This window comes from Tenrec ecaudatus, chromosome 15 (genome assembly GCF_050624435.1).
Source record: "Tenrec ecaudatus isolate mTenEca1 chromosome 15, mTenEca1.hap1, whole genome shotgun sequence".
In the NCBI taxonomy this organism is placed as follows: domain Eukaryota; kingdom Metazoa; phylum Chordata; class Mammalia; order Afrosoricida; family Tenrecidae; genus Tenrec; species Tenrec ecaudatus.
In genome coordinates this window covers 64,967,862-64,994,404 of record NC_134544.1, presented here as the reverse complement: position 1 = coordinate 64,994,404, position 26,543 = coordinate 64,967,862, and the positions used below count along the sequence as shown (strand labels likewise).

The window sequence follows — 26,543 nt, the reverse complement described above, 5'->3', positions numbered from 1 at the left end:
GTGATCACACAGGCTGGTGTGCTTCTTCCATGTGGGGTTTCTTACTTCTGAGCTAGATGGTCGCTTATTTACCTTCATGCCTTTTAAGACCCCAGAAACTATATATTTTGATAGCTGGGAAACATCAGCTTTCTTCACCACATTTGCTTATGCACAGGTTTGTCTTCATTGATTGTATCAGGGAGGTGAGCACACAATGATATGATTTTTTTGTTCTTTGATGCCTGCAGCTTGATCCTTTCAACACCTCATGATCACACAGGCTGGTGTGCTTCTTCCATGTGGGCTTTGTTGCTTCTCAGCTAGATGGCTCCTTGTTTACCTTCAAGCCTTTAAGACCCCAGATGCTGTATCTTTTGTTAGATGGGCACCATCAACCTTCTTCATCACATTTGTTTATGCACCCTCTTGTCTTCAGTGATCGTGTCAGGAAGGTGAGCATCATGGAATGCCAGTTTAATAGAACAAGTGTTCTTGCATTGAGGGAGTACTTGAGTGGAGGCCCAATGTCCATCTGCTACCTTAATATTAAACCTATAAATATATGCACATAGATCTATTTCCCCATCATCATAAATAAGTATATTTGTATATATAAATACCTGCATGCAGACTTCCACAAATGCCATTTACCTCCTAGTTTTTCCCTCTATTTCCTTTACTTTCCTCTAGTCACACTATCATGCTCAGCCTTCATTTGGGTTTCACTATTTCTTCTCGGTTACATTACCCTTGCTCAAGCCCTACCAGGTCTTTTACACCCTCCTCACCGCCGATTTTGGATCACTTGTTGCCCCCAAGTTTAAAATTTTTATTATGAATCAGGTGGGGGTTTACATTTTAGAACTTAGTTGTTTTTATTCTAAACCGTAAATTATCAAACTTCCCAATAGCTTGCCCAGCCAGTCACTTTCCTCCCCACCCTTCTCCCTCTTGTAGCATACATACTCTCTTGCCCTTCACCCAAGTTATCACCTGTCTGTCTTCGAGCCTACTGCTTGCCCTTTTCCTCCTTCCCTTGGTAACCACTAAGTATTCTCCTACATCTCCCAGGTACCAAGTAACACTCTGAGGTTGAAAAGGTTAAAGTGAGATAGAGATTTCGGTACTTGGATTTTCAGGCTATAGTTCGACCCATTAGACATCTTTGCCAGGATAGACATTAATCTACCACCCAGATTTGCTGGTTAAAATCACAGCAAATGGGATGTAAATTCATAGGGACCTAATAGGATGGCGTAGAACTGCCCTTGTGAGTTTTTGAGACTGTAACTCTTTATGGGATTAGAAAGGCTACTTTCTCCTGCCGAGTGGCTGGTGCTTTTGAACTGCGAACCCTGAAAACATAGCCCAACTTGTAACCACTACACCACCTGGGATCCTATCTAGTGCTTATAAATGGGGTAACACTTAGGTGTATTCAAAGATAAAAGAAAGCTGCTTTTGAAGGGTGAGATGCAAAGTTAACACTCTGTAATTGATCCTATTTGGACCATTCTCACTCGTTAATTATCCTCTAATTGGCAAAATCACAAATCATACCTTCCTTCATGTAACCAATATCTAGCCTGTGATTGAGACCTTTCCACAACTTTTATTTTAAAAGAAAAAATTAAAACTGAATGCAAACCTGACGGCATCCACGGATCAGAAGGTGGTTTGGTTAAAGTGTTCACTTGTTCCCAGTTAAAGTCATCATCCTCAGCTTGACGATATCCACATGTGTGATAAGGCTCATCAAACAGACAACCACCTGAAATGTGAGAGCGAAAACACAACGTGAGAACAAGTAGGCTTCTCAGCATAAACCATCACAGTTTCAAGTAGCAGCACACTTATAAATGCTGTTAAATCAGATTTGGTCTTTTTGATCATGAACTATAGATTCAACTCTTATTGAACCTCTGAGTGTTAACAATGTCTTATCTGTACAACTACATTATGTTGTTCTTCAACAGGAAATCAGTGTTGGTATTAGTAATTTAAAGCAAGTCCTAAGCATATCTAAAGTTAATATTTTCCACATATATGGATATGTGGACGATTGATCTTGTGTTCAAACTTTAACAGAAGGAAAATATTGTAATTTGTCTAAAAACTGAAAAGGCAAAAGCTTTCACCTCAACTTTGGTAGAAGACAAAGGGAAGTAGTGATGATGGGCATTCTTACAGAATGTCTAAGAATTTTTAAAAATCTAACATAGAAACATGTTTTGCTTTAATACTCTAAAGATCTGCCTTCTCAACATCCAGAGAGATTATAGATTTACTTATAGCCCCAAATTTATTTCTTTAAGATACAAATAAATTTAAGAGTAAGTAAAATTTTCATTTTTCTATAAGAAATAAAACTACGTAAATAAAGAAACAAAATAGTAAAAGACAGTACATGAATCATAGAAAGAAGTAATCATATAAGTATACATGGAAAATCAGCTCTATCAGCCTTCTTGGGGTCTATTATTGATTATAAGCCTTACCCCAAATGAAAACCAGTGGCTGTTGAGTCAATTCTAATTCACCCATATGGGTTAAGGTAGAGCTATGCTTTGTAGGGCTTTCAATGATTGTTACCCTTCAGAAGTAAACTGCTAGGTATTTTCTTTTGAGGAGCCTCTAGGTATAATCAAACAAGCAAATACATTGTCTACTTGAACTGCCAACACACACACACACACACACACACACACACAAACACAAGTCTTGTATTCATGGAGTCATCCTGAGTCAGAATGGACTCAAGCATCACTAGTTAGTCCCATCCTACATGACTTTTGTGATTTTCAAGTATTAGAACAGATTTTCCACCAATGTTTCATCTGATGTAAATCATCTTAAGTATTATGGTCCTTTTATTTATAAATTATATTGAGTATATAAACATAAAATATTAATTACAATAATGAATTATGGTAATGAGAGCTACTGGTAAAGAAAGTCTGAGTTTAGGAATATTATTAGCAATGTTTTCAATATACATCCTGGTAGCATAAAGGTAAGTTTGATGGTCTTAGTCTGGTAACTCAACCTATTGATATTTGAAATACCAGTGATATAGCATCTAGTATCAAAATAAGGAAGACTGCCACATAATTGATGCATTTGAATTGGCAAAGAATATTGAAAGTACCATGGGCTGCCAGAACGACAAGCAAATCTGTCCCTAATGAAGTAAAGCCATAATGCTCCTTAAAAACAGGCTGGCAAGACTATATCTCTCACATACTCTGACTTGTTAACAGGAGAGGACATCATACTGGGCAAGGAGTCAGCTAAAAGGGAAGCCATTGGTCAAGACATACTGGCACAATGGCTTCAAAAACGGGCTCCAACATGACAATTGTGCGGACGGTACAGGACCAGGCATTGCTGCATTCAGTCCTATGAATCAAAGCCAGAATAACAACAGAGGTAAAGCAACCCTCACAGGCATCTAGTCCAATTTACAGTCGCATGTTTATGCCAATTCTGCAATATCCCAGACAAGTACCTTGTTTTGGAACTAATAAGGTATTTAGGATTTTCTAAAACAATTCTGCCACAATGGTGACATGGGCTCTCCTTGAAATGTACGCCTAGTTATCTTCCATCCTGTTTTTAAAAAGGCTCAGCTCTTGCACAAGAAGACTGGTAACTTGAAAAGCGCTGTCATGCTCTGTAACTTCACGTTTCAAGGCAGAACCTATTTTAGTCCCACAATTCTTTCCTAGATGTTTTGTAGACTCTGGCTCACTCTGGCAAAGGTTCTTTTAAAACTCTTGGGTTTATTACAATATATCAAAAGTATGACACTAAGGTCTGGAGTGACATTTATTACTGGTTTCCACTCTCTACTTCTATGGATTTCATATGTTGTTTATAACAGCTCAAGTTGCTTCATTCTGAGTTTTTATAGGTTTGAAATCTCAAATATCTGGTTCACCCCTACCTCATGAGGCGAGAAAAAGGAGATAACTTTCTGAAATCAAATACCAGACTTCACATTTATGCCTCCTAAATTCCATCTCAACCCGCCCCTCCACTCCCGGCTGCCCCTCATTGCATCAGTCTGTTAAGAGCGTGTGGAAATCTGATTTTGACATTCAGGTATTAGCCACTCTACCTAGATTTGGTATCTGCAAATTTAATGAGCATCCTTTATTTTCTACTCCCAAGTTGGTAGTAGAACACTAAGATAAAGCTACAAGAGCCGAGGAGGACACTTTTAACAATCTACCCAGGAAAAAAACATGTTCACCAGGGTAGATTGTTAAAAGTGTCCTCCTCGGCTCTTGTAGCTTTATCTTAGTGTTTAGCTATGGGCATGCCTGTGAAATCTGAAGCCTGGATATTGTCTCCTATAACACCTTTCACACTCCTGATCTCAACTAAACATTCCGCTGAGAACAAAAACCCATTAATAAAAAATACAGGATTATCCTAATATTTATCCTTGAAACAATTGGTAATTTATACATTCCTTTTGCTGACTTTTAAGAAGTTCAGAAACAAAGTGGATTTGTGTAAAGTGTTTAATACTAACAGTTTTCCAACTAAGGCTAAGAAATGTTAGAATAAAATGCAAATATTTATGAGAAATATTTTCCTTAGTTACGAACCTAAGTCTCATGTAAAAACTGCTTTAATCTTACAGGAATAACACTAATAATATTTTTTTAAAAAGAAATATCCATGGATTTTGACCAAAAAAGGGTTGCCCCCAATGGAAAGAAACATAGATAGTACTTTGATGAAGGTCCTGAAGTGCAATCTTAAACCATGAGAAGTAGCCACAGGGATCCACAAACTAACTTAAGGATGCTTAAAGATCTGGTTTACAAAAGGACTCCTAGCAATGAAGATATAATCAAGTATCACAGCAACAGCACTCAGAGGCTGACAGCAAACTCTGAAGACTAACAGAACACTGGTACAAGGATATAATTTTCCCATTAAACAACACTGTTATCATCACTTGAAAGGAAATGCAAACAGTATCATATGGTTCTTTCTGCACCCAGATATGATTATTGAGCTACTGAGATAGACTATGAATTGCCATGGCTCTAAAGTATATCTCCCCAAACACTGATTTCCCATTTACCACTAGCCTTGCCAACAGAACTGGGACCCTAAAATACCAAAGATGGTTTTATTAAGTTAAAAAATGTAAGATTAAAATAAACAACATCTGATTTGAAGTAAACAATTAAAGAGAAAACAAATTAAATTTTGATTTTCAAGACAGCTGTGTGGAGTCGTGAAATCTACCACTTCCAAAGTCAAACACATGCAAATCCCAATTCTTCTTCCTATTGTTTTGTGCCTCTGAACAAATCAGTTAGTCATTCTGGACCCTAGTGCCCTGTACCCATATAATGGAGATAGTAATAACCACCTCAGATAGCATCTTACCAATCCCTACAAGATTAAACTGGATAGTAAGAATGGGAAGAGTTCCTCTCATGTCCTTTGGACATGGTACCAGGTGGAGTCAAACCGTGGAGAACATCACGCTGATAAAGTGGAGGATCCACATGAAGACTTACTGAGATGGACTGACACAGTGGCTACAACAGTGAGTTCAAAGGTAACAATTGTGAGGCGGAGGCATGACAGCTGGACTGGGAAATGTTTCATTTTGTTGCACACTCAGTTGTTATGAGTCAGAACCAAGTCAACAGCTCATAAGAACAACAACAAATTGGACAGCAAATTCAATTCTACTGTAGCACAGTGTATAATATTTCAACCAGCATAAGTTATTCCTGGTGTCTAAACTCTTTTTATCACATATACCTCATATACCAATTATTCTAAGGAGCTCATATATTTAAAACAATTGGAATATCACACTGGAAGCTACAGAGGCAACTTCGTAAGAAATTAAGCTGTTTGTGAGCATTCACGCAGGAACTCCCTAGTGAGCCATTTCGATCGAGCACCTACATGAAAAGAGTTGGTTCCGAATACTCAGATTCAAACAACTCTGAATCAAAAATACAGTCATGTGACAAGGTCCAAGGACCGGGGGCAGGAAGCAAAATATATTTTCTTCAAACCTAAAGCTATGTTGAACCCACACTTGTGAACAAATGTACACATTCCTGTCGCCTCCCATCATTTCATAGATACCTATAGATACTCTCTCCAGCACTCATTGTTTGGGTAGTGTTAGCTTTGTATCCCATTTGTCCTGGACTTGTGTTGTGTGTGCCCTTTGTTTCTAAGAGAGAACAAAAATGCACCAAAAAAGCAGTTAAGTGGTCAAATTAAATCCTCAACGGCAAGAGGAGTTTGAAAGTGCTATCTTAAAAACATGTACATTGTGTTATTTCAAACCAGTGCTATGGGGTCAATTCTGACAGACAGCGAACCTATATAATCCTCATATTTATAAGATGAGGCAGACAGCTTCATCTCTGTCATGAAGAGTTGCTGATGGATCGGAACTAAAGTAGTTGAGGGCTTACCGAACACTAGTGGGGCTCCTTACACTGCATTAAGTATTATAAATACAATCTAGAGATGATAACAAATATTTAGGAGGTGTAGGTTATATGTAAATATTCTACCATTTTGTATTAGGGAATTGAGTCTCTTTGAATTTTGATATCCAAGGGGGTCCTAGAATCAATACTCATGGATACCAGAAACATTTGCAAATATTTGGGGGCCAAAGAAGGAATATGAAAAGAAAACATCATGCCCTGGAACTTAGTGAAATAAACATTTTAGAAAACAGTCTTGATTTTCAGTGCACTGGACAGATTTTGCTATCAACTATGGGAATGTGGTCAACACCAGGATTGCCCAGCTTTCCACAGAACTGTCTTACTTGGATCTCCTGGATCTCCTGCCAACAGGTCTTGGCTCTACGATATCCTTCTGTCAAATCAAAGCAAATTATTTTTCTTTTATGGAAGAGAACTGGAGGTAAACCAAAAGTCATATGTGAGATAGAATAAAGGTGATACATGTGGAGCAGGGTGGTATTCTGTGTTACATTCTTTGTGTGTGTGTGTGTGTGTGTGTGTGTGTGTGTGTGTGCGCGCGCGCGCGCGTGCATGTGTGTGTCTCTCTCACCCTTCCTCTCACCCTCCAAATTTCTCTCACATGTACCTTTATACACATGTGCTCACATGCCTACAGCATACCTGGAGACAAGCTTTCCATGAGCAATTTTAAATATAAGCTATAACATGTGCTGGATAAAGAATAGCTATGCAAAAGGAAGTGTATATGGATGTCAATTACTCAGGAAATCAACAAAGATGATGATTTCTGACTGGGTGGCTTATTTTATGACATGTAATATAAGAGCAAGAAAATTATAATTAATAAAGTGAAATTAACCTACGTGTCAAAGCCAAGTGGAACAAATAAAAAATAAGATGACATCAGAAGGACAGCTAGGACCCTACTTCACAATATAACCCTTATTTATATTAATTATTCTTTCATTCAACTTTCCCTCTTTCAGTTACCCTATACTGAGGACACTCCCCAACCTGCTTAGCCCTGTATACAGTTGCACAAGCTGTAAAGTTGCGTAAGTCGCAAAGTTTGCAAAAGCTATGTAAAATTACACACCTTGCTGAAGAAGCTTACTTTTAAGATAGAAGATGTCACAGGTTGTTGAGATAGACAGCTAGCTAGATAGACAGACAGACAGACAGAATTGGTAATAGCCAGATCTGGCCCAGTAAACATGTGCAGAATGGGCAGCCACAACCTTCTGGTCACAACCTTCTGATTCCTTGAAAGTACTCTGGTCAAGGAACCAAAAGTCACTGCAGTGATGTCTACAAATAGAAAGATATTTGAAAGTGAGAGATCTAATAAATGATATTCTGCAGAAATCATAACCCCACCTTAATGTATACTCATTATCATTTCTGTGAAATCTGCTACATATTCATAATCCCCTCAGTTTACTACCTGGTGTACATGTATAAAACTATAAGCCACCTTTTTTCCCCCCAAGCAGTTTGCCTTGTGACTCTAAGTTTCCTCCTTGCTTGAGGAACCAACATGCAACGTGGCCTTTTCACTTTTAACCAGTCTATTTTGTTTCTCAGGCACACTAAGGGAGACCTGTGTTGCTAGCAGTAGTTTCTGCCACCTATTTGGATCCTGAGTTGTACAATTCTATCAATATAAACATTTTAAAAATCAGTTGCCTCTGAGAAAGCATCAATTATGCTAAAACTGCCCTGCCCAAATTGACACAAGTGTGAGTAATGCTAGCTTCTCAAAGTGTTCTGAGTCCAAAGCTCAATTTCTTTCCAGTCTGCAGTGTTGCCTTAACCCACCACTCAGAAGCAAGAAGCAGCCCTGGTGGTATTGTGGTTTCTCATTGGGATGCAATCCACAAGGTCAGCAATTCAAAGCCCCTGCTGCTCTAAGGAAGAACGATGGAACTTTCTACTCCCACAGGAGTTATAATCTCAGAAACTCACAGGAACAGTTCTACCTTCCCCTATAGGGTCACTGAGTCAGTATCGACTTGATGACCATAAGAAGTAAGAAAACACACTTGCAATATTCACATGCTAATCGTTAAATTAACTGCATTGTAAATAAGCGCTTGAAAACACCATATCTAAGAAGCCATTGGTGGATAATCAAATGCCAATTTCACTCGCCTATGTATAACATACATACACATTTTAAAACAAACCTGCCTTTGGCAGGTTAAAATGACTTATTTGCTTTAGCTATTCTTGTTATAATAACAATCCATTTGGCTTTATTTTGTCAAAAGACTGTAATACTCCTTATGGATTTTTCTAGAACATCTTTCTCATTTGTTCTAATTACAGAATGACCCCATTTAAGGCAATCCTTCTCAAATACACAAAGTATTAAATGGGTCTCTCTAAAGAGAGAAATTTAAAAAAAAAAAAGGAACAAGGACCAAAGTATCCCCTCAAATGAATTAATGTTTTTGTTCTACTTTCCTAAAATACATGTAATCTTAGATGATCCTCTTCTTTTATTTCAAATGCAAAACTGTAGAAGACAAGCGGCTATAAACTACACAATTCAGTGTGTAAAAGAGAGTGAGCTGTAATAGGTATATTTGTTTTGAGAGTTAAAAACACAGACCCCACCAACATGGTAGTCACTACTTTTTTCTTCCAAAACCACAGTGACAACTGTATGTAATTGACTGTCAAACAATCAAGGTGTCTAATGCTTCCTAAACCCTGAGTACACAGTGATGTTGAGTGGATCAGACATCAAGCATTAAAGAAATGCTCTTCAACATAATTCAGTCTCCTAAGCAGGTTTTACATATTGCACCGGCTTTTAAATGCCTAATGCTATGCTCTACTGTAAAATTGCTTGTCAAGTGATATATTTTATATAATATAAAGAAAATTATCTTTCTTAAAGTTTCTAGGGCTTTTTACATTTACTGCATGCTTCATCTTTTACCAATCTATTGATTCCCTTCTTTCTTTTCAAAGGCTGGTTAAAATTAACACCCATATATATTTTTTATCAATCTTTTAAAATCTTTTTTAAAAGCCTGCATGTTTATGGATAATAGTTATCTTTATTCCCAAATAAACATACAGATGCAGCCAAATTATTCAGATCCTATCTCAGCCTTCCCATATACAAATACATACCTCATAGAGTTAGTGGTTGTTGTTAAGTGCAAATGGGTTAACTCCCGGAGACCTACGTGCAAACAATGGAACACTGCCTGTCCTGTGCCACACTCACAATCCTTGCTCTCTGGTTCAGTTCCTAAAAGATTTAATTAAAATAACTACATGAATTCACGGGTATGTTGAAATCTACCCAAATGCAAAACTGGTGATTTTCTCCCCTGAATCACATTATTAAAAAGTAGAACATGAAAAAGCAATACCTGTAGATATCTGTCATTGATAGAGGAGTTCTAAAGGAAAACTGAGAGACAGAAATCTGCTAGAACTTTCTGAGAAGGAAGCTCCATCTCTATCAGTATGTATCACCTGATTTCCAGAGTCACGAGGTCCCAAATCCCCCACAGCAGTACAGAAACACTGCCTCACATTTTTCTCATTTGTTCTTATTATAAATGAGAGGCTAATTCTGACTGATAGAAACCTTGTAGGAGCTCATAACCCTTTACAGTAGCAAACAGCCTCATTTTTATCCAGCAGAGCGTCTGGTGGGTTTGAACCACTGGCATTAATGGTTAGCAGTACAGTGTTCATCCCAGAGTGCTACCAAAGTTTCTATTCACATTACAAGACTGGACCTGCAAAGTCGTTAGAAGTTCAAATTTTTAGTTCCTTTTCCCTAAACCCTTCCAAACTCATGGAGTGGGGCCCAGAGATCTGTGTTTCATTATCTCCACATCAACTGTTTTGAATATTTTAAAGAAAGTTACCTTTCTGGCTTATTTTTTTAATTGGGGGCTTGTACAACTCATCCATCCATTGTGTCAAGCACATCTCCTTGCTGCTCTTTTTCAAAAGTGAAATTATCCTGTATTTAATTATTGATGAATTAATTATATACAATCAGTACTCTATGCATGCAGATGAATAAAAATACATACAAATGACACTTAAATATTTTCTAAGAAGTAAATATAAATTGAGATTCAAATATTTCAGTCCATATACCATAATGTTATATTGTATGCCTCAAAGGTTCAAAAGAGACTTTTGTAAATCATTTTTTTAGTCATAAAAGTCTCTCAGCTAAATAAGGACAGCAGAGGAGAACTGTTTGGTAGAAGAGTTAAGTCAGATCTCATGCTTAAAATACTCCAATTATTTTCCTCCTCTACGGAGCTACTCAATATTCCAATAGTCTGTGATTAAGAATACTTTTCTAAAATAAAAATTGACAGCTTGTAAGGATACTTCTATTTAATTGGAATCAGAGACCTGAAACAAGCTAATCCTTGACTCTATCAGCTATCTCATCTCTTCTATCTTTGAACAAGTTACAAGCCATTTCTCTCATTCATGGTATAAAAAGGAGATGGGTAATCACCATCCCTGAGGTGTATTTGTATCTATTATTTCTGTAATGTAAACAAGGATGGGAATGGTAGAGAAATGATTCTGTTAACACAGGAGCCTAACACTCCTAGGCCCCAAGATGAGCTATAGCGGAGGAACATTAGACAAGGGCTGGTGTTCCCCACACCCTACTCCCAGCAGTTTCTGGCCCTTTATGTCTTCCTTGGTGTGTACATCTCACTGAATATAGTTCTTGTGTTTAAAGACTTATGTTTTTTATACGATTAGGTTCCAAATTCCAAGTTAGTGACTTAATTTGATGCTCAAAGGAGGAAATAAAAATGTAATCCAAAACCAAAATGGAAAGCATGACTATACTGGATAGAAGGAGCCCTGACAGCATTGTGACGTCATTGGCTGCTACCTGAAAGGTCAGTAACTCAAACCCACCAGCAGTTCTGCGAGAGAAAAACCTGGTGATGTCCTCCCATAAGATTTCCACTTAGGAAGCCTGGTGGGAAAATTCCAGTCAGTCACACAGAATTGCTATAAGTTGAATCACCTTAACAGCATCAGCAAAAACAATGCTGTACTTAATGAGAAAGATAATGTTGGTCGTCAACTCAGAGATTTCTGAAAGGAATTGCTGGGGCAATTTTGAGCACAGGCAAATTCCAGAATTTGTGGCTTTAAAAAGATGCCACTCCTTTGAGTTAAGTATTTCTTATTCCCCAGACAAAAAGACTACGGCTGACTATGCTATGGTGGTTGGGTGTAAAAGATGTGCACACCAAAGGAGTCACAGGTATGCTGGGTTCACACTACATGTATGACTTTCCTCAACTCTTCACATTTAGACTCTTCCTTCCCCAGTGTGACCCACACATGGTCACCAAGCTTAATTTTCATGAAATACCCATCTAAACACATCCTTTCCCTATTTTACACTTTTAGATGGTCCTTACTACCCTTGAAAAAAAATACACAAATTTCACTGTGTAGCATATAAAGTCTTCCTAACTTTACCTATATCACTTTTCTCATTTGTTGCTATGATTTCCTTTAATTCTATACTCTAAAATAAATTTTAAAAATTAATTTTAACCACTCGTTGTTTGGTGCTCTCTCATAGGTTCTGCTTCACAGCAGCCATACGTGTGATAGAGTGAGACGCCAGTCCTATACCATCTCCAGAACTGTTTTGATGTTTAAGCCCATCAATACAGCCACCAGTGTCCGTTCATCTTGTCAAACGTTCGACTCTTTCTCAGTGCCCTGCTACTTTGCCAAGTATCACATCTTACTCTGAGGACTGGTCTCTCCTGATAATGTGTCCAAAGGACGTGATACAAAGTCTTGCCAACTTTTCCTGTAAGAAGCATTTTGGTTTCTTCTAAGATAGATTTGTTTATTCTTTGGGCAGTCCATGGTACTTTAAATATTCTTCTCCAGCACAATAATTCAAATACACTCTATGACACTCTACTAATTCCATGCTATTTTTAGATTAAACCCAATATGCCAAACCAGGTTCTGGACAGAAAAACACTTCAATGTTCAAATCCAAGTTCACGGCCAAACCTTCCAGGTAGCAGGTATTGATTACTATAAATCATCACTACAAAGTATACAGATTTTCTGAATCATAGTTCATAGTAATGGAATGCAGACACGTTTATCTTTGAGACTGAACAATGAGCTCATTGGGTCAGGACTGTCTGTATATACCCAATTCCAAAAGCGCAATTGCTGCACTTTAAATACTGGTTGGATTTAACTGAATTCTGTATTTTTTAGTAACAAAGATAAAAACAAAACAAAAAATCCACTGTTCTATCTTTATTAGAAAGGAACACTAAAGGAGCTTCAAAAATATCACAAAAAATTGCATTATCTTTTTATTTAATTTTCCCCAAAACTTTTTTGAAACATCTCATATTCTCTAAACTCTCTTGTTGCAGCAGCATGTTTGTGTTTGTGTTATAACTCCCACTTAGCTCACTCCTTTGTCTCTTTGTCCATCCCTCCCTCCTTCTCTTCTCTCTCACTTCTCCATACCCTGCCTAGAAAGGCAGGTGAGACAAAATAGAGCAGGACGAAAGAGAAGACCTTGTCCTAAAAGCAGCAGCTTGAGGGACAGGAAGAACTCAGTGACAAACACGAAAGATGCTCCACGAGCCAAAAGGAAACAAAGATTCGTCCTGGACGTCTCCTTTCCCTACACGGCCGAGAACCAGAAAGTCAGCAACTAGATATGAGCTCCTCTCATAGCCAGGGCCTGCTAGCGCAAGACTTTGCATAACCTGGCTGTTCCCTGGCAGATCTTGGCATTAGTCAACACAGCCTATGAGTTCTCTCTGTGTCACGTGGACCCTTGTTGAATGGCTCAGTCAGTTCTGTTTGGTTTCCTTTTATAAACATAAAAGGAATATTAGTAATTATATAGACCTTTAAAATTTATGAAACACAAAAGTAATGGATGCATATTCGGTATCAAAAAAGTTCTCAATACATAAAGAAAATATGCTTTGAAGAAAAAATTCTCTACCTTTTTTAAAAATTAGGAATTCAATTTCATGTGAAATTCTCTAAGCTATAAGCAATGTTTATAAAGCACGTTTTTGTTTTGTTTTTTAATAAATCAGTTTTCCTTCCAGAAATTTTACAAGACCAAGTAGTTGCTAAAATATAGGTGAAAATATAGGGGGAAACCTCAAGGTTAACATAAATATACTATCTTCTGTTTAGTTGTCATTTTCTGAATATTCTGGGTTTTTTTAATTCTCTGACTAAAGAGAGCAGGAAGTCTGAGGAAAGCAGCCCTGAAACAAGAGCCAGAACATTTCACACCCCACACTGTTTTGGTGAAAGGTAGAGATGCTTCTGGGTCATGGTGTGGGAAGAATAGAAAGATGGTAGATTTTGCACCAAAATGACCTGAGATTAGCCCTGATTATTTGAAAAGAGCAAACACACTCGCTGCCATTGAGTTCATCTGACTCATGGCAACCCTATAGGACAGAGCAGAACTGTCCCTCCGCCTCCTGCCCCCCCCCCCACTATTCCCCCAGTATCATCACTCTTCACAGGAGTAGAAAGCCCTTGAGGTCAGCAAACCAAAGCATAACCACCCCACCATCAGGGATCCTAAAACTATAGTAGCGTAAAAATTGCCAAAGGAAATCATATTTGTCTGCCAGTCTATCTACCTATCCATCTCTCCCTCTTTGTCTTTCCAATAACTAGGCACATATTAAAAATGTTAGCCAATTGGCTCCCTTCCCTTTTTGAGCTTCAGTTTTCTGATCTATGAAGGCAAGTGGAGGAACTAGACCACTGATTTTTCACACTTGGATTCTCAGACTCAGGGATCCGCTCAGATTTGCTTCCAACAACTGTTCATTATAATACAAGGGGGCTTAAAAAAGTTTGTGGGAAAAGTTCACAATCTTTTCATTTGATTTTTGCACAAACTTCCTCATAGTTTTAAAAATAAAGCCAGGAGAGTGGAGAGTTCAGCATCTTATGGAATTTCCCTCCAGATGTTTGATGTTGAAAGAAGTTGTGTAATTAGTCAATATTACTCTACAACTGATTTTATTAGTCTGAATATATATAATTCTGATAATATATAATCTGGATTTCTCATTCTAATGGAATACACATTAAGTTAGTTTATTGCTAACCCTGGGCCATACTCTTCCATAAACAATGGTGCAATTTTATCATTCAAACTGCTGATTAAGTATAATATTTGGGGAGCTGAAATCTCCAATAAGATAATCACATGTCACCTTATTTTTAACAATTTTTCCCGCATCCCGCAGCGTTTTTAAAAAGTCCTGATTTTTGGAAAGAATGCACGACAAGCTAGGGTATACAGTTTTCGGCTGCCATATGGCTATTTTGCCAGGATATGAGTTTTATCAATGGTGTCTCCCTGGTGTCCCGCTTTACCAATGTTAAAATCGGGTCACCTTACCTATTGAAGAATTAGATAAAGCTATTAACTAGCTGCTCAGCCTTAGTCATCAGTGTAAGACACATCCATTCACTAAGGTTACCACATCCTATTGTACTGAACTTTCCAGCATAAGTTATATGTGCATTTTCCCCAAGGCTTAAGAAAAAACTAGACAGCTTTGCCACTTTTGAACAGTACACATAATTGATGTGCAAATTGGGGGGTTGAGATTAAGCCAATTAGCAGTAATATCAACTTTTTTCCTGTATGTTCCATAAATTTCAGAAAGATGTCTATCAGAAATACTGATATGGCCTTAATCACAGAAGAGCAAAATGTGGCACTATTACTAGTTAATTCCAAATATAGCTCTTCAGTATATTGAAATGTACATATTGTTACCTTCAGGACCAAATATTAAAACCCAAAGGTAACTGGAAGTTTCAATTAGGTCAAGCACACTAAAAAAAAAAGTGTACTTAAATTGTTTGGGAAAAAACAACAGCTTAAATATAAGCTATTAAACAGCTCTATCTACTAAAACTCTACATTTTAAAAATATTGAGATGTTAATCCAAACACCAATCCTGATGTAAAACCTAGAGGGGCACGGGAGGCCTGCTCTACCTACTCTCTCAAGGCTTTTTCCGTAGGGCTCCTTCAAATACCTCTTTTTCCTAATACCAGACAGAAGTTTTTTGATGTTTTTGGTCTTGAATTTTCATACTTAGCAGTTTTCTATGTTTTAAAGGCTTTGCTGAAGCTCAGTGATACTTACCTTTTGGGGAGCCTGTGGATCCTGTTGCGAATATGATCAAAGCTATCCCTGATCCGTGTCCCTAGGGCCAACTTGGAACACATTTCATAACCCATTGGGCTATAAAACTTTGAAGTATAATTGAGCATTCCTTGAATGTGCAATGCACTGTCCACCCGTGCCTGATTCATCTGCATAGTTTCTTAAAACACAGATTCTGAGCCCCCACTCCAGACCTATGACGCATCATGGTTGGGAATATGCTGGAACTCTGTATTTTAGAACCCTTTCTAATTATTTTGCCACTGGTTGAAGGGCAGATAAGATCCAGAGCTATGACCATTTCCCTGACTTCCCGCGATATCAACTGTTTTGGAAACAGATGCTCCAGCATCCACTCCCTTCTATCCTGAGAAGCCCAAGCTCTGTTAGCTCCATCTGAATCAAGAGCATCTCCATTAAACTCTTGAAGTTGGTTTTGTTAGATTCACATACAACAATGCTCCAGTTCCCATGCACACTAGGCTTCTGGACTCATTCCTGCACTAACCTGGAGGTGTTTCCCTCCTCACTTCTCTTCCCAGCAAACTCTAGTTCAAACATCATCTGGGCCAATGGTTCTCAACCGTCCTAAAGCCGTGCCCCTTTCATACAGTTCCTCATATTGTGGCGACCCCACCCATAATATTATTTTTGTTGCTACTTCATTACTGCAATTTTGCTACTGTCATGACTCGAGTGACCCCTGTGAAAGGGATGTTCGACCCCCTCCCAAAGAGGTCGTGACCCACAGGTTTAGAACCGGTGATCTAGAGCAATTGTCACAGGATGCATTACCTCTCCTCTCTGATCCCAGGCTAAAAATAGTCACTGAATGCTTCTTCCCATGATTATCATAGACATATATTGTAATCAGTAGTTCTCTGTACTATATGTGCCCAGACATAGTGAAGACCCTCAGGCTTATTACAAAAGCAGTTCTTGGCCCTTGACCACCCCAAGTAGTCAACCCCTCAAATGTCTTTAATAAGACTAACTGATACCTAATTTTAATTTCTACACAGATTCACAAAAGTGAAGAACAGAAAATTCACAAGCAGGATATAGCTGGGAAGAGGGAGATCCAGAGCATTCCAGTGAGCAGAAACAGAGACAAGAAAGGGCAGGGCTACAGAGCATGTTTGCCGCACAAATACTATAAGGAAATGACTGATTCAGACTGCCAAGGGAAAAGCAGCCCACACCCTGCCAGGCTCAGATCCATTCTGCGGCCAAAAACAACATTACCACATTGTCACATCCATGACAACTACACACCGGTGACCAACAAGGACAACATAAACAAAAAGCCATCTCATTTTAAAAACAAGAGAACTGGGTTACAAATAGCACCTTATTCAAATAGCCCCATCTTTGAATTTTGTAGCCAAATACCATTGACATTTTAACGCCACTGCATGTACTTTGTACAGTAATGTAATAAAGACCTGATGGTAATAGAAACAAGCTCATTAATGAAAGGCACAGAAAATTTTTATTTACTTCCTCAAATAAATGCCAGAGGAAAAATACTCCTAGAATCAATTATCAACAATTCTGCCAACGAGGTCAATCCTTTACACACCAAAGCAAGTTAAACAAGAGCATTAAAAGACTTTTACATTGGGCACGTTATAGAAAAATATACAAGTAAGCATAGAATTGACTACTTGTTTGCTTTTCAATTTGCATCAAAAGAAAAAGACATTACAAGGGAAGAATCACAATGAACCATCCAGAAAACACACACACACACACACACACATACATTGTGGCAAGGATGTTCAGAGATCAAAATCTCTCTTCAAAATTGAAAAGAAATGTTAATATACTCCAGATTAGAATTGCTGTGCCACAGAGGAAATTGCTGTGCCACAGTATCTACCATTCCACCCAGTGAGACGAAAACAATGGCATTTGGTCAAACAGTATAAGGAAATACAAAAATCTGATAGGTAGGGAGGAAATTAAGACAAGTCTTATAAAGAATTCAAAATGGAGCAAAATTGTGTAACTTACCCATGTACAAGGGAAACAGTAGAAGGAAAACTTGTGTTGAACGAAACACAACTACAGCAGTCTCTGAAATTAAAACTCTATCATTTTTAAACACTTGCTTTTGCATCCCACAGAGAGCTCAACTAGTTTCTTATGAGAAACTTGTATAAAATAAAACATTTGAAGGCAAGCACACCTATAATAAATCACATCCTATCAAATTCTGAAAGTAAATTTTTCTCCCGCAAAAATCTTGGTCACACATTTGGCCAAGATTTCTTTAAGAAGAGAAATAAGGAGATGGGGCAAAAGGTTTCATCTAAGTGTGATTCTAAGCGACGTAAAAGCCAAATGACAAACACTGCACAAAAGAAAATTATTGGATCTGTCTTCAAATCTTATTTTTGCTTTGGACCCCAATCAACTGGCCGCAAAGCATTTCTATTACTTTTCCATGTGTACCCCATAAACTCATCTCCTCAGCCATAGCTGGAAGCCTATCCTTATCCTAAAATGATGCAGTTCTATTTTCTCATTTCTCGTCTCTCTTTTTTATTATTATTATACTCCCCCATCCAAAAAAAGTTAATTGAACAGATTATACTGTCCAGCTCCTCGAAGGGAACCTCCAAAATGAAACACTAAGCTCGTTTGCTTCTTCCATACTCATCTCCAATAAAACCTACTTTGGATGTTTTTAGTTGGCTTCTTTTTAGGCCAATCTCTGGTGCATCTGTGGTTTTCCTAACAGACCACCCCCCTTGCTATGGGGTACATGTCCCTAATCTATTAGTAGTTGTTTTACTTCTCTGATTATGATTCAGGTTGTTGTTATTACGTGTCCTGGACACCAAATACTACCAAATGTTGTTGTTGGTGTGTGTCCTTGAGTCAAATCTGTTAAGTGTACTCCGATAAACTTATATAAAAGAATAAGTGTTGAGTGATCTACTTCCAAAAATCCGCCAGTAGAAACCCTGAGGGTACCACAGCTTGAACCACTGCATCATGGGAATGGCACAAGGGAAGGTTTCCTATGTGTGCCTAGGGTTACCATGAATCAGACACCAACTCCACAGTAGTTAACACAGCATCCAGTGACTGGTAAGATGGAGGTGTCTGGTTCTGGCAGGGGCTCGGAGGACAGACACGACTGTTGTCTGTTACAGGCCCACTCTGCGTAGGAACTGAACATTCATGAGCACCCCTCCAGCTTCTGGACTTTGCCAAACCACTACAGGGAAGAATCTTTAGCTAGACCCTCTGTTTGCTTCCTTAGGTCCAAACTTCCTGCATTCAATTAATAATTGGTTACTCATAGTAATATATTCACATTCTATCTATGCACAAAGGGGAGTCCTGCCTCTTAATCACCTTGAAATTCCCATAAACAATTAGTATATTGGTGTTAAATGTCACCTATGATGCATAGAGTTTTCTAGGCTATATTCTAATTTTTTAGTTTCTATTTGATTGAGGGCTCTTACAGCTCTTATCACAATGCATACATATATCCATTGTGTCAACCATATCTGTACATATGGTGTCATCATCTTTTTCAAAATATTTTCTTTCTACTTGAGCCCTTGATATCAGCTCCTCATTTCCCCCCCTCCATCTCCCACCCTCCCTCCTCCATGTCTCCTTGATAATTTATTAAAAATTTATTTTTCATGACTTACACTGTCTTTCACCCACTTTTCTGCTGTCCATCCCCCTGGGAAGGGGGCCATATGTCGATTATTGCTATTTGTTCCCCCTTACTGCCCTCACCCCTTTCCCTTACTCTCCTAGTATCACTGCTCCCCTTATTGGTGCTGAGGGGGTTATCTGTTCTGGATTCCCTGTATTGTGAGCTCTTCTAGCCAGATTTGTGACAACTGGGGTCATGATAGTTAAGGGGTGGGAAGCATTAAACTGGAGCAGTGGTTCTCAGCTTGTTGAACAACCCTTTCACAGGGGTCTCCCGATTCAAAACAGTAACAAAATGACAGTTATAAAGTAGCAACGAAAATAAATTTATGGTTGGGTGGGGATCACCACACATGAGGGACTGTATTAAAGAGTCACACATTAGGAAGATTGAGAACCACTGAACTAAAGGAAGGGTATGTGTTTCATCGGTGCTATATTGCACACTGATTGGCTCATCTCTTCCTTGTGGCCCTTGCGACAGGGGATATCCAACGTCTACTGAGGGGCTCTAGGGCTAGGCTGTATTCTTAAAGAAGCAGATGGAAATGCCTAGTGCTTGCTAATTTCTCAGTAGAACGGACTTGATGAAAACAAAACAACACAGCTGACAAAATTCTATCACAAGTAATGCAACTGCCAGCTGAATCAAAGAACTTGTTACCTCATTTTCTAAAGTGCCACAACAACAATTATTCCAGGTATGAGGAAAAGGAGCATGACATCTCAGTAATTAAAGCCAACAAAGACCAGGAGAGAAGGTAAATAACACCTTGGGAGCTAGGATTCTAGTCTATGGCAAATAAGGATCATGTTTTCTTTTTGTCTACTCATTATTCAAATATTTGCTTTCACTAGGGGCCCATATTTGTTTTAGATTTAAGTTCCAGAAAATGACAACTCATGTTCTACAAAATCCTTTCTGTAACAAATAAACAGGAAATCCTGAGTAATTGTACAGGGTCGCCTTATGAAGCTTAGTGCAATGCTTAGCACAGTGCAGTACCTATTAAGAATTAGTTATTCAATGATGAAAATACTATGATACATGATTAGAAGTGCACAAATGAAATAGAAAACCGATGCCTAACTACAAAATATTAAGTTGTCAAATCTCAACAAATTTATATTCAGCAAGACATTCCAAAGCATTTTCACAAACTTGAAATATAAGCGTGTCATTGTGAAAAATTTTAAAAAGCAAAAAAAGGAATACTGCAGCATTAAAGTTGCAAGGGCTAGACTGAGAGTGCATGCATGGACAATCTGCTAGTGGTGCCAAAATGAAATAGGAAGAGATGGGCCAAAAGAGAAGAAGAGGAAAATAAATTGTGAGTGGAGCCAAAAATCCGACAGTGTACTGAGTACCAAAATGAAACAGTATGCATACAGCCAAAAGGGAAATATAATTATAAATGCAGCCAGTAGAGAATGGTATCACTCCACCAAAAACACTAGTAAATACAGACAAAACAAAATGCTATGAGCAAAGTTAAAAATGACATTTAAAGTGAAGCCAATTTAATCATTTACAACTTGTTCCTTTACAAATCATTAAAGATAAATGGGAAAGGTGAAATCACTCTGTTAAACACTGTTTAAATAAGATATCCTTCAATATCACAAACAGTTACCCTCAGGTACTAGTGGAAAGGTTAGTTGTTCAAATTCACCCCAAGGACCTTGGGTCAAGATGCTTCAAAAAGAAGGCTTTAGAATTTGCTTCAGTAAGATTTTATCCCTTGAAAGCCTCTGGAGCAGAATTCTATTCTGACATACATGGGGTCACCAGTGCCCATGACTCACTGCACTATAGCTGATTCTAACTCAAAGGTGACCCTATAGGACAGAGTAGAACTGCTCCGTAGGGTGTCTTGAGACTGCAAATCTCCACAGGGGCAGACAGCCTCATCTTTCTCCTGTGAAGCAACTGATGGATTAGAACTGCTGGCATTGATCACCAGCCCAACATGATTAGCAGGAATCAGTTCAACAGCAATAAATTTTGTTTTTGTTTTGTTTTGCTTATTATAAAGGACAGAAAAAAATCTGGTAATGTCAATGATATTATCGTGGTATGTAGCAGTTACTAAATGTACCTCACATAATTCTCCTATTGAACAATATTATATACAAAGTGCTGAACTATTTCACTAAAGAGCAAACTAAAGCTTGGAGAAATAAACTAAGTTTTATATAAACAAGTTAATAACTATCCTTGAATCAAGATGTACCTGCTTTCAAGGCTTACTTACTTAACTCTTACAGCATTACTTAAAATTTATATTTTATACTTATATAAGGAGACTTCTAAAAGCTCATGAAAAGTGGAATAAAAAGATAAATTAAACTCTTCCATGAACATTTTGAAGTCCCCTCTTATGTGGGTATATATTTGGCAATGGTAAAAGCAGTTTTGAAAAGAGCTTTTACCAACTTTGTTGCAGCAAGAAGCTTAAAATTATTGTAGCATATATATTTTAAAAGCTAACATAATTTAAAAGTGAATCAAGGATAAAAATTATGTTTAGCATATCAGAAATGAACTCACTCGCATGGTAGTTCATTTTACAGCGATTAAAGAGATAGCATTAATTTTTTTAAATGGTAGTTTTGAAATTAATCTGTAACCCCAATTTTTTAAATGCGTGGCAAGGCAGAGGCATGGCTTTCCTCTAGAGATGAACATCTTCACTTTACAGCAGAATAGTTTAAGCCTGGGGATTTCTGCAAACATGAGGTTTTTGTGATTGTTGTTTAATACCTCTAAAATGGGGATTAAGAATATACATTGTGCATTATGGACCACAAAGCCCTGGATCAGGTAAGTCATCATTAGAGGGAATGAACTTGCAGGCAAGCCCTATTTGTGTGCCTGTAACTCCACGGCATCTCATTACAACTGCAGAGACCATTACAAGCAAATGGGTCAGCCTGCCATGACACCTAAACGGGTTCTGATCCCACTGCAGTCAAGACATGAATTTTCCACAGGATCCAGGGGAATTTTCTTTAAAATAAATCACACCCAAATTATCAGTCTCTGGATTTTCCAAAGTATATTAGAAGACCAGTCAGGTTCTGAATTTTAGGGAGAAATGCAATTAATGAGCAATTACTATTTAAAGACCAAATCTCTGTCAAAATAGCTTAACAACAACAACAAAAGTGGTTTTTAACATACACAGCTTGCAGTGGTGCTGCCAACACAAACCGTGGGTGGTAATTCTGCAAGCTAAAATGGTGTTGTAAAGCGGATAGAGTGGAGAGGGGCTTGTTACCACCTCCCTCTCCAGCAGCAATACCTCACTTCTCTTCCTGCAGCCACCCTTTGCTTTTAGTGACATCATGTGAGGGTCTTACTTGGGCAAATAGTCCCTAAGGTAAACATGAAAGCAGTGCGATGCCCTTAAAGACATGTTCACATGGAAGTGAAACTGCTTCAACCTAAGCAAACTAATTCAATCTAAGTTGTGATCCTAAAATAATCCTAGAATTAAACACTGCTAAATTGGTTTAATACTAAACTAGTAAATTGGTTGAAACTTTTCAAAGAAGAAAAGTTGATGGTGATTTACAACAGAGAGCCAGGGTGGGGATGGAGTTCCTTAAAAACAGACTCCAATCGTGGGAATCGGGGGCAACCGGCTCATAATTCAATTCTGCCTTGTATTCCTCAGGGGTTCTTTAAGGGGAGCAATAAAGATTTTTGGTGCTATGAGTATTAATCTACGAGCATCACTAATGATACTTAGATTTATACTTGGCTGCCATGGAGTTGAGTCATTAGTGACCGTATAAGTTAAATTAGAACTAACCCATAGGGTAACAACTTATAAATATTCATGAGAGCATACAGCTACATCTTCTTCTCGAGGAGCAGCTGGCTTGAACCATCAACTTTACAATTAACAATGTAATGTTTAACTCACTGTGCCACTGGGGCTCTCAACTAAAAAGGAAGAGAAACGCAAATGTTAGTAGTGTACATAAGAGCTCAAATATTTTCCTCTCAAGTGGAAAAAGTCTGTATAAGCAGTCCCGAGAAGATTTGGCAGCTGAATCCCAGGGTTTCTTTCAGAAAAGCCACATTTGTCCAGCTACCATCCTGTAGACCGTACCTTCATGTTGACATGGAGCTTCAGGCAGAACATGCCATGCAAAAGGACAGAGGAAAGGCAGGAAGACACACTCAAGGGAAGTTAGTACTGCCCTTCCACTTGCATCCTGTATCTAGAGCTGTTTTGTTCAATACACATTGCTATTTAAATGTAATTAAAATAAAACTTGAAATATAGTTCCTCATTTTCACTAATATATTTCAGTATTCAGCAGGCTCGTGTGATTGGCAACTTTATTATATATCCCCATTTTGTAGTGGTTTACATTCACTTACTTTTCACAATAGCCAACTGGAAGATTATTCCATTGATTTTGTAGCACTGGTTGGGTGGGCATATGCACTGGAGATTTTGGGGTTAAAACATGCTGGTACAAGACACACTTGTTTGCCTGGCCCTTGTTCTGGTATTCTATAATCCAGTGAATCAGCTGGCCGTTCTCCTCCAAGAGCCACTCGAGAGTCTAGAGTTGTTTCCACGTTGCCAAGCAGTTAGTGCCATATCAAGGCTACAGGTATTCCAGGGAGTTTGGGTGGAAGCAGGCCTTTAGGACACATAGTTTTGTCCACACATCAATTGGAACCCAGCAGGAGTCCCAGCTACTGGGTCTGGTGAGTGACTACTGTATCGTCACAGAAAGTCCTACTGAACAGTGCTGGTCCACAGCCTAACTAAACTGCACAGCCACACCGAGCTCGACAAAAGGCTGAAAATGACAGAAAAAAGTATCTGGTCTCATCCTAAAGGAAGACTATATTGGCATGTGAAGAGCTAGCAGGGTCTCAAACACTTTGCCAAAATTCTAAGGTGTTACATATTAAGGATCAGTATTTGGATAATTTTAAAAAATACACCATTTACACAAAAACTGCTTTCTTGGAAATTTCACCAAAGATAACTGGAATACCAAGGCTACTTTTCTCTATAGGATCTCACTGAAGTCCCTCCCCTTTTCATTTCCAGCAGCTATAACTGGCACTGCAGTTGTTTCAGTGCTAAAATCCATCAGATCATATCAGCTTATCTCGAAAATACAGCTGGATCTCCCTTCAGTATCCTGAATACTCCCAAACATTAAATGAATGCATTTGTATGAGAGAAGTGTTTGGGTCCCTAATACATCACACTTTGTTACATACAAAATGGTTACTTGCTATTTTTTTAAAGTAAAAATTTAAAAGAACTGAGTGCTTTTTTAAAAAAATGAAAGTTTCATTTTATTAAACTTTTATTTAAAAATAAAAGAAACTTTCAGAAGTTATGAGACTATGAGGATTTTTGTTTGCTTTCTTGTTTGTTTTGCTAAAGCAAAGAATAAAAAAGATCATGGTCATAAGCAATAACAGAAGAAATTTTAAAACTTCTGAGGATCCTATGAAAGCCAAGTAGGTAAAAGATTCACTCGGTGTGAGAAGAGTCCTCGGGGTTCAGGTACTAAGAAACTCTGGTGTCAGAGAATTAATCATTCCCTTCCTTTGTTCCAGAAATCTTCCGTCCATGGTGCCTCTTTGGAGTTCCAGGGTTATGTAATTGGTTAATGCTCTGTGACAGATACCAAAATATCTATATGCTTGGCATAAACAGAGGTTTTTACTCAGGAAGTAGGCCAGAATCTATTTTTATTGTTTACTGCTCATTCTGAGCAAATTCTGAAAACTTTGGTAGCCAGGATGCTTCAGAAAGCTTAAGGCCTCTCTCCTTCCATTACTTCCTCAGGTTGGGTGATGACATCTGTAGATTAACAATACATTAACTGTCTCAAACTTGGTGATTAAAAAAAAATCTATGTTTAGGAGATTACGTAATTGTATTTGATTGTTAAAGCATGATATGTAAATATCAACCAATCAGAATTTTTCAATTTTTCTTTGTAAGTTCTTGAATTTTCTGTACTTAACCCCTGTGAAAAATTTCTTTTGCTAGACCACGTTGGTAAATCCCTAAGTGGTATCTAATTCAAGTTACTTTTTCTGTTAGCAACAACATCAACAAAAACTCTTCAACAAGGTCCTCAGTTTACTCTATGACTTTTTTTTGCGGGGGGAGGGTTGTCAGAATTACAGGATTTGAATATGCATTGCCTTCTGCTATCACTAGAAGTCAAGGATCCAGAAGCTTCAGAACTTGGATTGAGTTCTTTAAGCTCATCCATGTGCAGAAAATCTTGAGAATCACAAAGGAAAACCCATTAGAATTAGAGCAGCCAGAGGCCATGGGCTGATATAAATTTCTCATATACAAGTTCATATTGAAGTTAATGAAAATTAAGACAGTCCATGAGAGTCAAAGTATGACCTGGAGTATGTTTCATCTGAATTTTGAGAACATCTAAAGAACACATTTGATTCAATGAACACTAGTGACAGAAAGCCTGACACACTATGGAGAGACATCGATAACATCATACACAAAGAAAGCAAAAGGCCATTAAAAATAGAGGAAAGAAAGAAAAGACCAAAGTGCATGTCAGAAGAGACTAAATCTTGCCTTTGAATGTAGAACAGTTAAAGCAAATGGAAAAAAATAATGACTGAAGGGGGAAGTGCAGAGTGGAGACCCAAAGCCCATTGTCGGCCACTGGAGATCCCCTCATAGAGGCTGTCTAGGGGAGGAGATGAGTCAGTCAGGGTGCAATGTAGTACCGATGAAGAATACAGCTTTTCCCCAGATCCTGGATGCTTCCTCCCCCCAACTACCATGATCCGAATTCTACCTTGCAAGACTGGATAGAACAGAGATTGCACACTGGTGCATATAGGAGCCTGGGGCACACGGAATCCAGGGTGGACGATACCTTCAGGACCAGGGGTGTGAGGGGCGATACTGGAAGAGTAGAGGGTGAATGGGTTTGAAAGGGGGAACCGATTACACGGATCTACATGTGACCTCCTCCCTGGTAGATGGACAGCAGAGAAGGGAGTGAAGGGAGACTCCAGATCTATACATTATCAAGGGCTCATGAGGGAAGGGGGAGCGGGGAGGGGTGGGAAAAAAAAAGAGGACCTGATGCAAAGGGC

General features: G+C 38.3%; 1 protein-coding gene across 7 annotated transcripts in view; it reads right to left on the bottom strand.

The window, feature by feature from the left end:
* PTPRM (protein tyrosine phosphatase receptor type M) overlaps positions 1–26,543 on the bottom strand; it is a 901,381-nt gene that overhangs the window by 667,225 nt on the left and 207,613 nt on the right. For all 7 annotated transcript variants that reach the window (XM_075533118.1, XM_075533119.1, XM_075533122.1 and 4 more), the window contains one exon: positions 1,631–1,753. In XM_075533118.1, coding sequence (XP_075389233.1) covers positions 1,631–1,753 — 123 coding nt within the window. The remainder of the gene's footprint in view (positions 1–1,630; positions 1,754–26,543) is intronic.